The 13,199-nt window shown below is 33.1% G+C and overlaps 1 protein-coding gene across 1 annotated transcript in view; it reads left to right on the top strand.

The window, feature by feature from the left end:
* The window catches only part of TEK (TEK receptor tyrosine kinase), a 143,660-nt gene that overhangs the window by 120,522 nt on the left and 9,939 nt on the right, over positions 1-13,199 (top strand). The window contains exons 17-19 of the mRNA XM_051961438.1: positions 3,340-3,530; positions 5,176-5,289; positions 7,795-7,865. Of these exons, the coding sequence (XP_051817398.1) occupies positions 3,340-3,530; positions 5,176-5,289; positions 7,795-7,865 (376 nt within the window). The remainder of the gene's footprint in view (positions 1-3,339; positions 3,531-5,175; positions 5,290-7,794; positions 7,866-13,199) is intronic.

The following is a 13,199-nucleotide window of genomic DNA, read 5'->3' as shown; positions in this document are numbered from 1 at the left end:
CTACTAGCTTAAAAAATACACATCCTAATTAGAATCTAGAAAGCCAATAATCATCAAGAATACAGGTAAAAATATCTCACTTATATTAAATACTTAAGAAAAAACAGGGTACATCTCCTAATTGCCCAAATGCATAATGTTGTGTAGTATGCCTAAATATTAAGTCTGGTATACTGGCATCTGACTGGTTTGTTCACTGTTGCTTATGGGATCTCACCACCAATTTCCTTTACTCTACTCAGAAATATTTCCCAGCTTTCACTACTTGTTAAAGAACTACTGCCACCAGAGGGAGTGGTGATTCATGTGTCCTTTCTTGTCATTCCTGAAACTTTCTCCTCTCTTCTCAATTTAAGCTTTCTGAGAAATTTGTAGACATTGCTGATGACCAAATTGACAGTTATTATTCATAATAATACCTTAATATATACTTTTATGTCTACTCGGACATATGTGTTTATGGGTGTGGATATTCCCTTCATTGGTGCAGATTTTAGCCCTTCCAAACCTTCTCACTTTATACCATTCTGGTTCATGTTTTTTCATAAATTCTCTAAAGAAGATCCAATCAACAATCAGGAAGGTTTAATAATTCTTGGTTCTGTATAGTTAGACCATGTTGTCTCTAACTCTTCTTATATGGTAAATCCACTTCCTCATTTTCCAAGCAATCATGTCTCTGATGGTTTTTTTCTGTTTCACCCAAAAGCAAGTCATCACTGATAATATGCTTCATACATTCATACAAAGACACCTTTGCACTATTCTTCACATATGGCATTCCATTGCCCATCTTCATGCTTTTGCAGAGATTGGCTCCAAGCTTGGAATATTTATCTTTTTGTACATAGTTTAAAAATGTATAATTGTCTCCCCCTATACAATGTAAGATTCTTGAGGGTAGGCACTTTTCTCTATCTGTATCTCCCCAGAATCTAATTGCCTGGGAAATAATAGTAGAAATTAATACTTCTTTATTTGTTGATTGATTGATATCAGCCTACTTGAACCTTTTTTTTTGGTTATTCTTTGAGTCACCTGAATTTTCTGAGGATGTTGTGTACCATAAAGACAAATTACTAAAAAGTATTATAATTCTTATAGTTTTGCAAAATATTTCCCATATAATATCTCCCTTATCCTAAAAACCCCATATAGCATTAAATGTTATTGCAAATTATTGTTAATTTGTAATGTTATTTGAAAAATCACTCACTTTTAATGTTAATTGCAAAACCACTCAATTTTAAAACAGTAAAAGACCTTAAAAATGTAGTCTAACGCTTTTTTTGCAGAGCAGAACCTAGAAGGTTCAGCAATTGGCTTCCAGGTACATTGGCTACTTAGTGGCAAAGCAAAGCTGGCCCTATATAATTCAATCTTTCAATTTAGTCCAATAATGTTATTCAACAAATATTTGTTCTGCCGCTCCTATGTGAAGCATCATGAGAAAATTTTCACTTAATGAGCGTGGCTATGAGTAGGTGATAAAAATCTTCTATGGATTCAACTTCACATTAATACTTGTAAAGAATTTTATTTTGTATGGGAAAGTTTGGTCATTTAGCAATTACTTACAAACTTGGCAACATTTTATTGGACTCTTCAACAGAAACATATCAACAATGGAAGCTGGGACTTCTTCCTTTTCCTCAATTTATTAAACTAAAAATACCTGTCTCTGAAACACTTAAAAAAATAAATCACTCAATAAGCCAATAATAGTAAAGCCAAACAATCTCCCTCAAGTTAAATGTCAATGACATTTATCTTAGAAAAGAAAAAAAAGAAAAGGAAGGTGAGGGGTGATTCTCAGAAACAATGACATAGTTCTTGACCATCTAAATGTCATGACAATTAATCAAATGATAATAAAGACTAGTCTATATCTGCTTTTATTTTTACCTATTAGCATGTCAACCTATTTCATTCTTGCACATTTTAATTTAAAATGAGGAGGGGAGAGGAAACAGGAAGTGAGAAAATAGATTCCTTACAATATTTATGTATTTACCTTCTTATATTCAAAGCAAAACTTAATTCTAGAATATTTTAATTATACTGGCACTTAAAATTGCTAGTCTTTGAAATTAAAATTTTGCTTAAAACTTTTAAAAATTGTAATACACTTCTTTTGTAGATCACTTTTTATGTGATCTGAAATTCAGTGATGAGGAAGGCAAATTGCTTTTAATTGTAATGAAAAGTTTTATTAATTTCAATGAAATATGTGCATGTCACTTTTTCAAGGAACCACAACTCATATCTAGAATCATTGCAATGAGCTTTCTGGTGTCTTAGGGGAAATGATAGATCACTAAAAATGTTTTAGATTTACTAGTGACCAAATTATCCAAAGTTTTCAAATGTAGAAATCTTCTAATGTGAAGCTTTTTTTTTATACTCCCCCCACCTGCTTTCTCTCTTCTCCCTCTCTCAGACTATTATAAGAAGGAAATGAATGATAGCATGAGTATCAATAAATAGAAACAACCACATGTGGGGCAGTGGATAAGAGAACCAGCCCTGAAATCAGTAGGACCTGAGTTCAAATCTTCCTAGCTGTGTGACCCTGGGCAAGTCACTTAACCCCAATTGCAAAAAAAAAAAAAAAAAGAAAAGAAAAGAAAAAAAATAGAAAAAATAAGAATAAAAAAAGAACCATATGCCCATATAACCAAGTTGCTGTTATTTAACTTTACTTAATATAGAAATATACCTGAAACCACAACTTAAGCAAAGCTTTGTCTAAGTGTAGAATCTTTGCTTTTTAAGAAGGATTTTGATTCCATTTCATTACTTCTGAGATAATAAAAGCATTCCAGAAAACTTTTTCCATTTTTTCCCATCTTTTATTTTGTGTCTCAACCACTTAGGAGAGAGCATATTATTCTTATTCTTCCACAGACAGAGGAGAAATCATAGATCATAAGATCAGAAAACTAGACCCAGAGAAACCTCAAGGGCCATCAAATCCAACTTCTCCATTTTAGAGATGAGGAAAGTAAGGCTCAAATGGATTCATTGACTTGCCCAAAGCCATATTGGTAGTATCAGAGGCAAGATTTGAACCAAGGGCCAGGGCTCTTTTCATTGTATCAGTAGGTCTTACCATTATATGTAGTAAATATAGAATGAGAGCTTGATTTTATCTGGCTTGTGCTTACCCTATAGTTAACTAAATTGTTAGGCTAAGAAAGAACTTAAGCTCATGGGATCATTTACTCCTTGGATGAGCTGAGCCCCTTTAAACAATAGGGAACACAGGACATCTCATATTTTAAAATCCATATATTATTGGATTATTGGAATGATGATGCCATTTTATTTTCCCTCTAGGGTATTTGTACCTTGCTATTGAGTATGCTCCTCATGGAAACCTACTTGATTTTCTACGGAAGAGTAGAGTGCTGGAAACAGACCCAGCATTTGCTATTGCCAATAGCACGGCTTCCACATTGTCTTCCCAGCAGCTGCTACACTTTGCTGCAGACGTGGCTAGGGGAATGGACTACTTGAGCCAAAAGCAGGTTTGCCTTGATTACTTTATGCCACACAAAGCTTCTTTGATTAAGATTTTTCTTGTGCAGCATGATAAGTGTAGAAATGTGTTTAGAAGAACCGCACATTTTTAACCTATATTGGATTACTTGTTGTGTAGAGGAGGGGCATGAGGGAGAAAGGGGGAGGAAAAATTTGGAACACAACATTTTGCAAGGATGAATGTTAAAAATTATCTTTGTGCATATTTTGAAAATTAAAAAGCTATTATTAAAAATTTTTAAAGCTATTAGAAAAAGAATTTTTCACCTAGCTCAGAGTTTAGTGGGGGATTTGTTGTTTTGTTTTTTTGGGTAGCTATTTTGGAGCAAGTTTGTCTTTTTTCTTTGACTCCCATAATTTCCCCATTCAGACCTTAATTTCCTTGCTAGTATGTGTCTCTTTCAAACTACATACATTCTGTATAACGGATTTTTTTTTTTTTTCTGAGCACCATGTACTCACTAAATTTCATTATAGGGCTTAATTTCTGGAGTATTTGGGGCAAGGTGTTAACTCTTTTAGGATACCTAGGCTCCAAATCATGCACCATAATGTAAGCTATTACGTTGGACCTAAATGATTTAATTTTTTAATTTCCTATCTCAACATATAATTACATTAATATAGGGGATTTCTGGTACCAAAGTACCTTCCATGAATGCGGGTTGCAACTTATCTATAATCCATAACTTCAAAGTAATAATGTGTTAGGTCTTCTTAACTTTTTTCTATCTATTTACTGATCCTCATGTTATCATTCATTCCCTTCTTATGGAGAAAGTGGGAGAAAAATATAAAGAAGGAGAGGGAGAGAGAGAGAGCAAGAAACAGCTCTAGTTATAAGAAGACAAGGAATACACACACTTATACATATATGGGTATATGTGCTTATATAAGGTTTTAGAGTTTGCAGAACACTTTAAAATATTGTCTCATTTGGTTCTCACAAAAATACTTGGAATTAATTGCTATTATTATTATTCCCTTTTTACATTGAGAAAACTTAGGCAAACAGTGGTTAAATGACTTATTTAGGATCACACAGCTAATACACATCTGAGGCTGAAATCAGATCTGAATCAATCTGACTCTAGGATCAGCGCTATCTAGCTCTAGAATCATCTAGTTGCCATGTAAATATATGTATATTATATATAGGTATATGTATGTATAGATGCATATACACATAAATATATATACATGTGTATGTGTATATTTTTAATTTATTTTCTACTTGTGTTATGTATTGTTTTACATATACTATTTTTTCCTTTCCCAAATACAATATTAACAGGCTTCTTGTGAGTAGGGATTACTTGAGTTGTCTGTATCACACAGCACAATATCTGGCACACAATATATACTTAATAAATATATATTAATTGCATGATTACTGTGAAGTCCAACAAAGAGTTGTATAACCCTCTTAAAGTGATTTCATCCAAGACATAGTAGTCCATCAGGATCTAGTCCACTGAATTTTCATTTTTTATGTCCTTACCACAACCTGACATATCATCTTCCCTTGCCAGTCCCCAACCTTCAGTCTTGAACCTCTTAGTTTGTTGAAAGGAGCCTGATATAATAGCAATCCAAATGAAAACATGCAAATTTATATATTTTTTATTCCAGTTTATCCACAGGGACTTGGCTGCAAGAAACATTTTGGTTGGAGAAAACTACATCGCCAAAATTGCAGATTTTGGATTGTCACGAGGTCAAGAAGTATATGTAAAAAAAACAATGGTAAGGACACATCTCACCAAAAGTGACATTTTTCCCAAAATGACCCCCTTACCAACAAGTGATTTTTCTCATGGTATTATTTTTTTTAATGTTGATTATAGTACTTAGGTTAATTTCTCAATAGGTTTTTTTTTTTTTTCCCTTGAAGCAATTGAGGTTAAGTGACTTCTGCAGGGTCACACAGCTAGGAAGTGTTAAGTGTATGAGACCAGATTTGAAATCAGGTCCTCCTGACTTCAGGGCTGGTTCTCTATCCATTGAGCCACCTAGCTGCCCCTTTTCAATAGATTTTACGTTCACTCAGCAAATATATAATCTGCTTCTCTATGTGACTTCAAGAATGGTCAGAGAATCTATAAAATTAAGCAAATATAGCAAATCAAGGCTAAGCAATGTCTGGGAAAATATAAATATATTTAAAATATAAAATAATTGTTTCTCATTCTCATTGCCCTGGATAGTGTCTGGTACATATTAAGTAATTAATAATTGCTTGCTGAATTAAATTGAATTGAATTAGCCACATTAATAGTCAAAGACCTGGGATTTATATCAAATCCACATTTGTAGGCATATGACCTCGAATTTCCACGAATTATTTATATTTTATATGTAGTCACCATTGGTGAAACAATGATACTTAAAATGCTTCCAAAAAATTAAAGGAGGTAGAAACTAGAAGCAATCATGTTGGCCTAATAGTCTCACAAAACTGAATATTGTATTTGTAATCAAGGACCTGAGTTCAAATTCTGGCTCTATTACATGTGTGACTTTACATAAATGCCTTGTAGGCCAAAGTCTCTCATCTGTAAAATTAAAGAACTGACTTTAATGAATATTTTATAATAAATATAGATTTATTCTCATTTTCACGTCAACATTTTATAAAAATAGCTTTAATTCAGCTTTAAAAATATTATCTTATTTAATCCTCTTAAAAACTCTAGGAGGTAGCTATTAGCATACTCATTTTACAGATGAAAAAACTTGACACTTACATGACTGAATCATAGGACCATAGACTTAAATCATTAGATTACATGACTTGCCAAAAGTTGCAAAGATAAATAAGTGCCCAAATTGAGAAAAAAAATCAGTTTTCCTGATTCCAAGCACAGCATTCTATCTTATACCATAATATCTCCAAGTTTTCATAACAGCTAGCATTTATTTAGCTTCCTTAACATTTATCAAATGTCATTTGTCAAGTCTCATTTTGTCCTCACAACAATCTTGCACTTTACAACTATTTTATTTATATCCTTGCAACAAATCTGAGAACAATTTTACAGATGAGCAAAGTGAGATGAGAAGTGTATAGTAACTTGCCCAGGGTCACTCAGGTATATGTGTGTACAGCGGAAGCCCACATATACTTTGGCTGTGTTCAGTTCTTCAGTCATATTTGACTCTTCATGACCCTGGATAGGATTTTCTTTGCAAAAATACTGGGGTGGAAAAAAAAGATACTGGAATAATTTGCCATTTCCTTCTCCAGTGAATTTGATAACAGAGATTGGATGATTTACTTATGGTCACATAGGTTGTTTGGTGAGAATTTAACTCAGGTTTTCCTGACTCCAGGTCTAGTGCTCACCTATTCACCAAATATGCTACTTCAAGTAAACAATACTTATATCTTTTACAATTAAGTGGATTTTGAGACACAATATAAGCTAAGGCATATGAAAAAAAAATGAATGTGTGGTCTCAGGACATGCATATATTTATATATATGTGTGTGTAGGAATCTTTGTGTAGGGGTGGGGATAAGGATAGGAATAGAAATAAAGAAAAGGACTGAGTTGTGATTTCATTGGTAATAGTAACTCCTGGATGAGGAAACTCTATCTATGCAAGTTGGCACCTTTTCTGCAGATTAACATCTTAGGAAGTTACTCAAACCACTAAAAGGTTGTCATTTGTCAAGTCTCATTCCAAGCTTTTATTGCAGCCTTAGAAATTTGCTCATACACTGTTATGGGATAATAAATCTGTTCTGAACTCTCTGCATACTGACCTTGACCAGCTAGTTGGTCAAAAGTGATTTGTCCAATAGCTCCTGTTTGCCTATTGTGTTGGGCTTGAATCCTACATAATTCATGAAACTCTGAAAGCCACAATAAATTTTGTCCCAGTTCTAGACATGTCTTTGCTATGGATTTCCAGTCATTTGGGGTTAGGATTTCATAAGACAAATTATCTAGAAACATCTTCACATAAGATGATGACTTGCCAGGGTCACAATAGCCAGTATGTATCATGAACAGTATTTTAATGTTTTCCTGTTTCAAGATGAGCTAATTCTCTCCTCTGGGTATGAATATATGCATATATATGTGTATGCAGCTGAGTTAATCCTACTGTGCCAGGACAGAATGCCAAATAGTTTCCTATGGATATATTAATGAACCATGAATTCAGACAAAGTAGACACAAAATAATATTTTCTTCACTAAAAATTCTCCAAAGTGAGTAATGTTATCTTATTGTTCTTTTTAGGGCAGGCTCCCAGTGCGTTGGATGGCAATTGAATCACTAAATTATAGTGTATATACAACAAATAGTGATGTGTGAGTAAGCCCTTCATATATTTTATATATGTTTTTTATTTTTTAATAAATATTTTATGATTGCTTTCAAACATTACTGTTACTTTAAAAAAATTAAAATATTTTGTCTTAATCAGTCAATATCTCTCTTTAGACCCCAATGTAATCATTCCTTGTAATCAAAGAAATAGAATTAAGCAAAACAAAGACATTCACAATGTCTGACAATGTAATTTTGTGCTCATCATCAACCAGCTATCTACCAAAAGAGACATACTTTGTCACAGTTCTCTGAAATTGTGTACAATGCCAATTAAAATTCTAATGTTGTTCACAATGGTATTTTCCTTTACTTTATTGTGATTATTGCGTAAATTATTCTATTAATTCTATTTATTTTGCTTTGCATCAGTCAATAATCTCTTTTCCCTGAAATTTCCCTAAATTCATCATAAATGGTCATTTCTTATGTCATAATAATAATAATATTCTATTACATTTATATGCTGCAATTTGGTTTGCCCCTCCTCTAGGGTGTCTTCTTTCTTTTCTAGTTAGTTCTTTGTTACCACAAAACATACAACTATGAACATTGTTATTATGGAACTTTGCCCTCTCTCTTTGATCTCTTTGAGTCACAAACCAAACAGCAGTATTGCTAGGATCAAAGGCTCATTATGTTTAGAGGAAAAGACCTTAGAGACCTTCCAGTACAGCCCTCTCATTTTATATTTGAGGAAACAGAATCAGAGTGGTTAAATAACTTTCACAAAGTCACATAGAGAACAAGTAGAAGAACTGGGATTCAAACCTAAGTTATTTAACTGCAAATTCAGTACTGTTTTTATCATACCATGCTCTGTATATATAGTTGGGGCTTTTCTGATGTAATTACAAACTATTTGCTTTAGAAACATAACTTAGTATATCAAAGATTTCCTTATGATCTCTCATAAGTACTGATGTTCCATATTCTTCCATACACTAATATTCAATGGAAATAAAATAATAGAATATGAGACTATTAGTAGCCTAAGTTACAGATTATATAGAGCACAGGCTTGAATTCAGGGATCTTGGATTCAAATAATAACTCAGTCATTAGCTTTATTTCCATGATTTACTTATGATGCCTGAATCTTAACTATAAAATAATGCATCATGGGGTAGTTGTAAAGAAAGGATTTTGTAAAGTTTGAAGTACTATTGAAGAGTGTCTTAATATTGCTAATGTATAAACAAATTCCCATATTCATCGTGTTTTTCTTCTGCTGCATATTTGTCCATTATCTCTCTTTGAGAAGGTAGGTAGCATTTTTCATTTTTCCTTTGGAAGCATGGTTAATCAAAGTTCTAAATGTCAAAATTCTAGAGTCTTTCAAATTTTTTCTGATGGCATTGTTACATTATGCTCTTGGATACACTTAATTCATTCTGCATTACTTTATATATGTCTTCCTCTATTTCTCTGAAGCTGTCTCAATTTCTCTTTTATCATTTCATAAAATACAATAAACACCATTATGTTAATATACCATAATTTTTTTAGCCACCCTCAATTGATAGGCAAACTTTTAATTTATAGTTCTTTGTCTTTAAAATGTATTATACATATTTTTGTACATATAAGATCATTACCCCTTTTTTATTTTTTTTTAATGGGGGTGGGTGGGTGAGAGGTATATAGGTCCAGTAGTGGTACTGAGGGGCCAAAGAATACAGAAGTAAAATTTAGTAACTTTTAGGGCATGATTCCAAAGTGTTTTCCAGAATGACCAGACCAATACACAGCTATATTAGTGCATAAATGTATAATATGCCCATTTTTCAGTAGTTCTTCCAATATTTGCCATTTTTCCTCTTTGTCAATTCTGCCAAACAGCTGGATATTAGGAGATACCTTAGAGTTGCTTTAATTTGCATTTAGAAAATCTTTTTTTAATGGGAATTGATAGGTTGATTTTTTTTTCCCCTTAAGTATTGCTTGTTCAAATAATTCGACCATTATCAATTGGGGAATGACTCATGTTCTTATAAATTTGAATAGATTGCTTAGATATTTTGGAAATGATACCTTATTAAAGAACCTTGCTGGGAAGATTCTCATCTTCCCATTTAACTATTTTCTTTCTAATTTTGGTTGCACTGGATTACGTTGTGCAATTTTTAAAAATTTTATGTAATAAAAATTGTTTCTTTTATCTTTTGAGATCCTGTCCATTGTCCATTGTTTAGTCATAAATTTTCCCCCTTATCTACAGATTAAAAGGTAATCTCTTCCTTGTTCCTCTTTTTTAATATGATCTTTTTTATATGGTTATATATCTATATTATATAGCATTTATTTTGGCTTATGATGTAAGATGTTGGTCTAAACCTAATTGCTGCCACATTCTGTAGAGCTCTAATTGTTAGGAAATTTTTATTTATGGAGAGCCAAAATCTGCCTCCATACAACTTTCAACCATTTTTACTACTTCCACCCTCTGAGGACAAATTAAATTTCTGTATAACATAACTATCCTTCTGATATTTGAAAGCAACTATAATGACCACCACCACCACTGCAATAAGTCTTTTTTCTCCTATTAGTTTAAGAACCCCAATGCTTTTGTATTCAAACTTTTGATGTTATCATATGTCATAGACTTCAATATTAGTCACTATCCTAGTCATCCATCTATAGAGGAATTCTAGTTTGTCAATGTCCTTTCTAAAAAAGTAAACTGAACGCATTGCCTACAACAGTTTTGCTATGACCAGAGTAGAGCTCAGCTGGATTGATTCCAGAACACTATGCCTAAGATCACATTTTTTAAAACGTGACACATTTTTTACTCATCTTGAGGCTGAAGTTCTCCAAATCTTCTGTCTAGTCATATTTCTTCCCTATTTTGAAGTTGGGTGATCATTTCAAGGATACTAAGTTGTTTCAGTATTATCTAAATATCAAATTGTTATAAATTAGATAATTATATGTAGATATATAGATAATTACAAATTATCTAAATATGATTTATGATCTCATTTGGTATGTTCTAGGTAAAGGAGTGGTTTGACATTTCCTTTTCCAGCTCTTTTTAAAGATGAGAAAACTGAGGAAAACAAGCCCAAGTGACTTGCCCAAATGTAAATGTTTGAGATAGGATTTGAACTCAGGACTTACTGACCCTGGGCCCAACACTCTATTCTGGGGATATGGAAAAATTGGGACACTAATTTATTATTGATGTAATTGTGAACTGAACCAACTATTTTGGAAAAAATCTGGAATCATAACCAAAGAGTTATAAAATGTCTTATACAGGGGTCCTCAAACTTTTTAAATAGGGGGCCAGTTCACTGTCTCTCAGACTGTTGGAGGGCCGGACAAAAACTTTGTTTTGTGGGCCTTTAAATAAAGAAACTTCATAACCCTGGGTGAGAGGGATAAACGTCCTCAGCTGCTGCATCTGGCCCATGGGCCGTAGTTTGAGGACCCCTGGATATCTTGACCCAGCAATACCACTACTAGGTTTGTTTTCAAAGATTATTAAAGAAATTGAAAAGAAACTATATATTCTTCAATATTTATAGAAGTTCTCTTTGTGGTGGCAAAGAACTGGAGATTGCTGTGATGCTTGTCAATGGGGAATGGCTGAACAAACTGTGGTACATACTACTGTGCTTTAAGAAATAATGAGCTTGATGATTTTAGAAAAACATGGACAGATTTACATGAAATAAAAAAGAGCCAAATGAACAGAACCAAGAAAAAATTGTGTACAGTAATAGCAATTTTTTTTTCAGAACAACTTTGAGTGACTAAATCATTTTGACTATTAGAAATATCCAAATTAAGGACCTATGAAGGAAGATGCTATCTGCATTCAGAGCAAAAACTGATAAATAGAATATGTACCGAATAATTTTATACACACACACACACACACACACACACACACACACACACACAAATGTCTAATGATAGCCAGCTCTTAGGTAGAGAAGGGAAAGAAAGAAGAAAAAAAAAGAATGAAAAGGAAAATTACACAGTAACTTTATTATATATTTAAAAGGAACACCAAAGTTTATTTGCGGTTTTATGTGCAATCATCTTTCCCCCCATATTCTATTTTGTTAATTATGGAAATGTGTAGAGGGCCGGAACTCTGAAGAGCTATACTTGAAACAAGGATACTTACAGCAAGGTGTTAACTTAGTGGAACTGATGAAATAATGGTTCTTTAGTTCACATATATCTAGTATGATATAATTATATAATCACTCTAGTTTGATATAATGATATAATCACTCTTGTTGACATAGATTCAGTATACTGTAATGATATAATTGTAATAGGATATTTAAAGGCTGAGAAAACTGGGGACTCAGTCAATCAGAGTCAGAATGAGTGAGTCAGGGTGAACAGACTGTGAAGGAGACAATAAAGACTTTAGACTCTATTCTTGACCATTCTCATGATGACTATCTGGCTGAGACCAAGACCCATCTGGAGGACTTTCATAAAGCTAACCTGGACATTACAGAAATGTTTGTTTTATTTAAGTTCAAAATAAAAAAAATTTAACTTTAATCAAGGTCAGATCTCTGCGACATTCCCTCACATGTTAACATGACTACTCTTTAGGTTTATCTAACTATTCCATTAGTTCTAACTCCACTTAGCAACTGCCAGTTTTCTTTGCTCTATAGAATATAATTCATCCACACATTTTGCAAGTCTCACCATTTTCTCAATTGTCAGTGGTTTCAACTCTATTAAGCAATTTTGCTATCCTTCCCTATTTATCTATCTACTCTTCTCAGTTTGAATGTTATTCTCCTTGACAAAGAAAAGCAAAGCAACTTCAGTGTTGAGAATTTCTTCATCATTCTATCTACTATGAAGAGTCCTCTTCTGTAACAATATGAATCAACATGAGGAATTATACATGTCCATAAATACTAGAGATAGTCCAAAACCATATGTTAGGGAATCCAATGATTTCTGTAGATTTTGAAGTCCTGCAGCAGTCTCATAACAGCCATGCTTTTTCAGTGGCACATGTAGTTAGAGATGGAACCATCTGATATTTCTTGGGTCTTTTCCTTTGTTTCAAGGGTCTTCCCTTTTTCTGTCTCTCTCTGAAGAAACAAGACGAATAGGGCTCATTGACACCCATCTGATTCCTTCTCCATCTATAGAGATACCTTGCAAACCCTCTCCCCCAAGCAGTTAACCTATCTGGTCCCTTCCATTCACCACTTTCTGGATCTTTCCACATCACCTGATGATTATCTAAAGATAGTAGAGATGCTCACACTGGACACTGCCCTTCCAGTGGATTATAAAAAATCTGAAAAGATGTTTGC

This window comes from Antechinus flavipes, chromosome 1, assembly GCF_016432865.1.
Source record: "Antechinus flavipes isolate AdamAnt ecotype Samford, QLD, Australia chromosome 1, AdamAnt_v2, whole genome shotgun sequence".
Lineage (NCBI taxonomy): Eukaryota > Metazoa > Chordata > Mammalia > Dasyuromorphia > Dasyuridae > Antechinus > Antechinus flavipes.
Note: the sequence above shows the minus strand (reverse complement) of the source record. Positions and strands in the feature narration are given on the sequence as shown.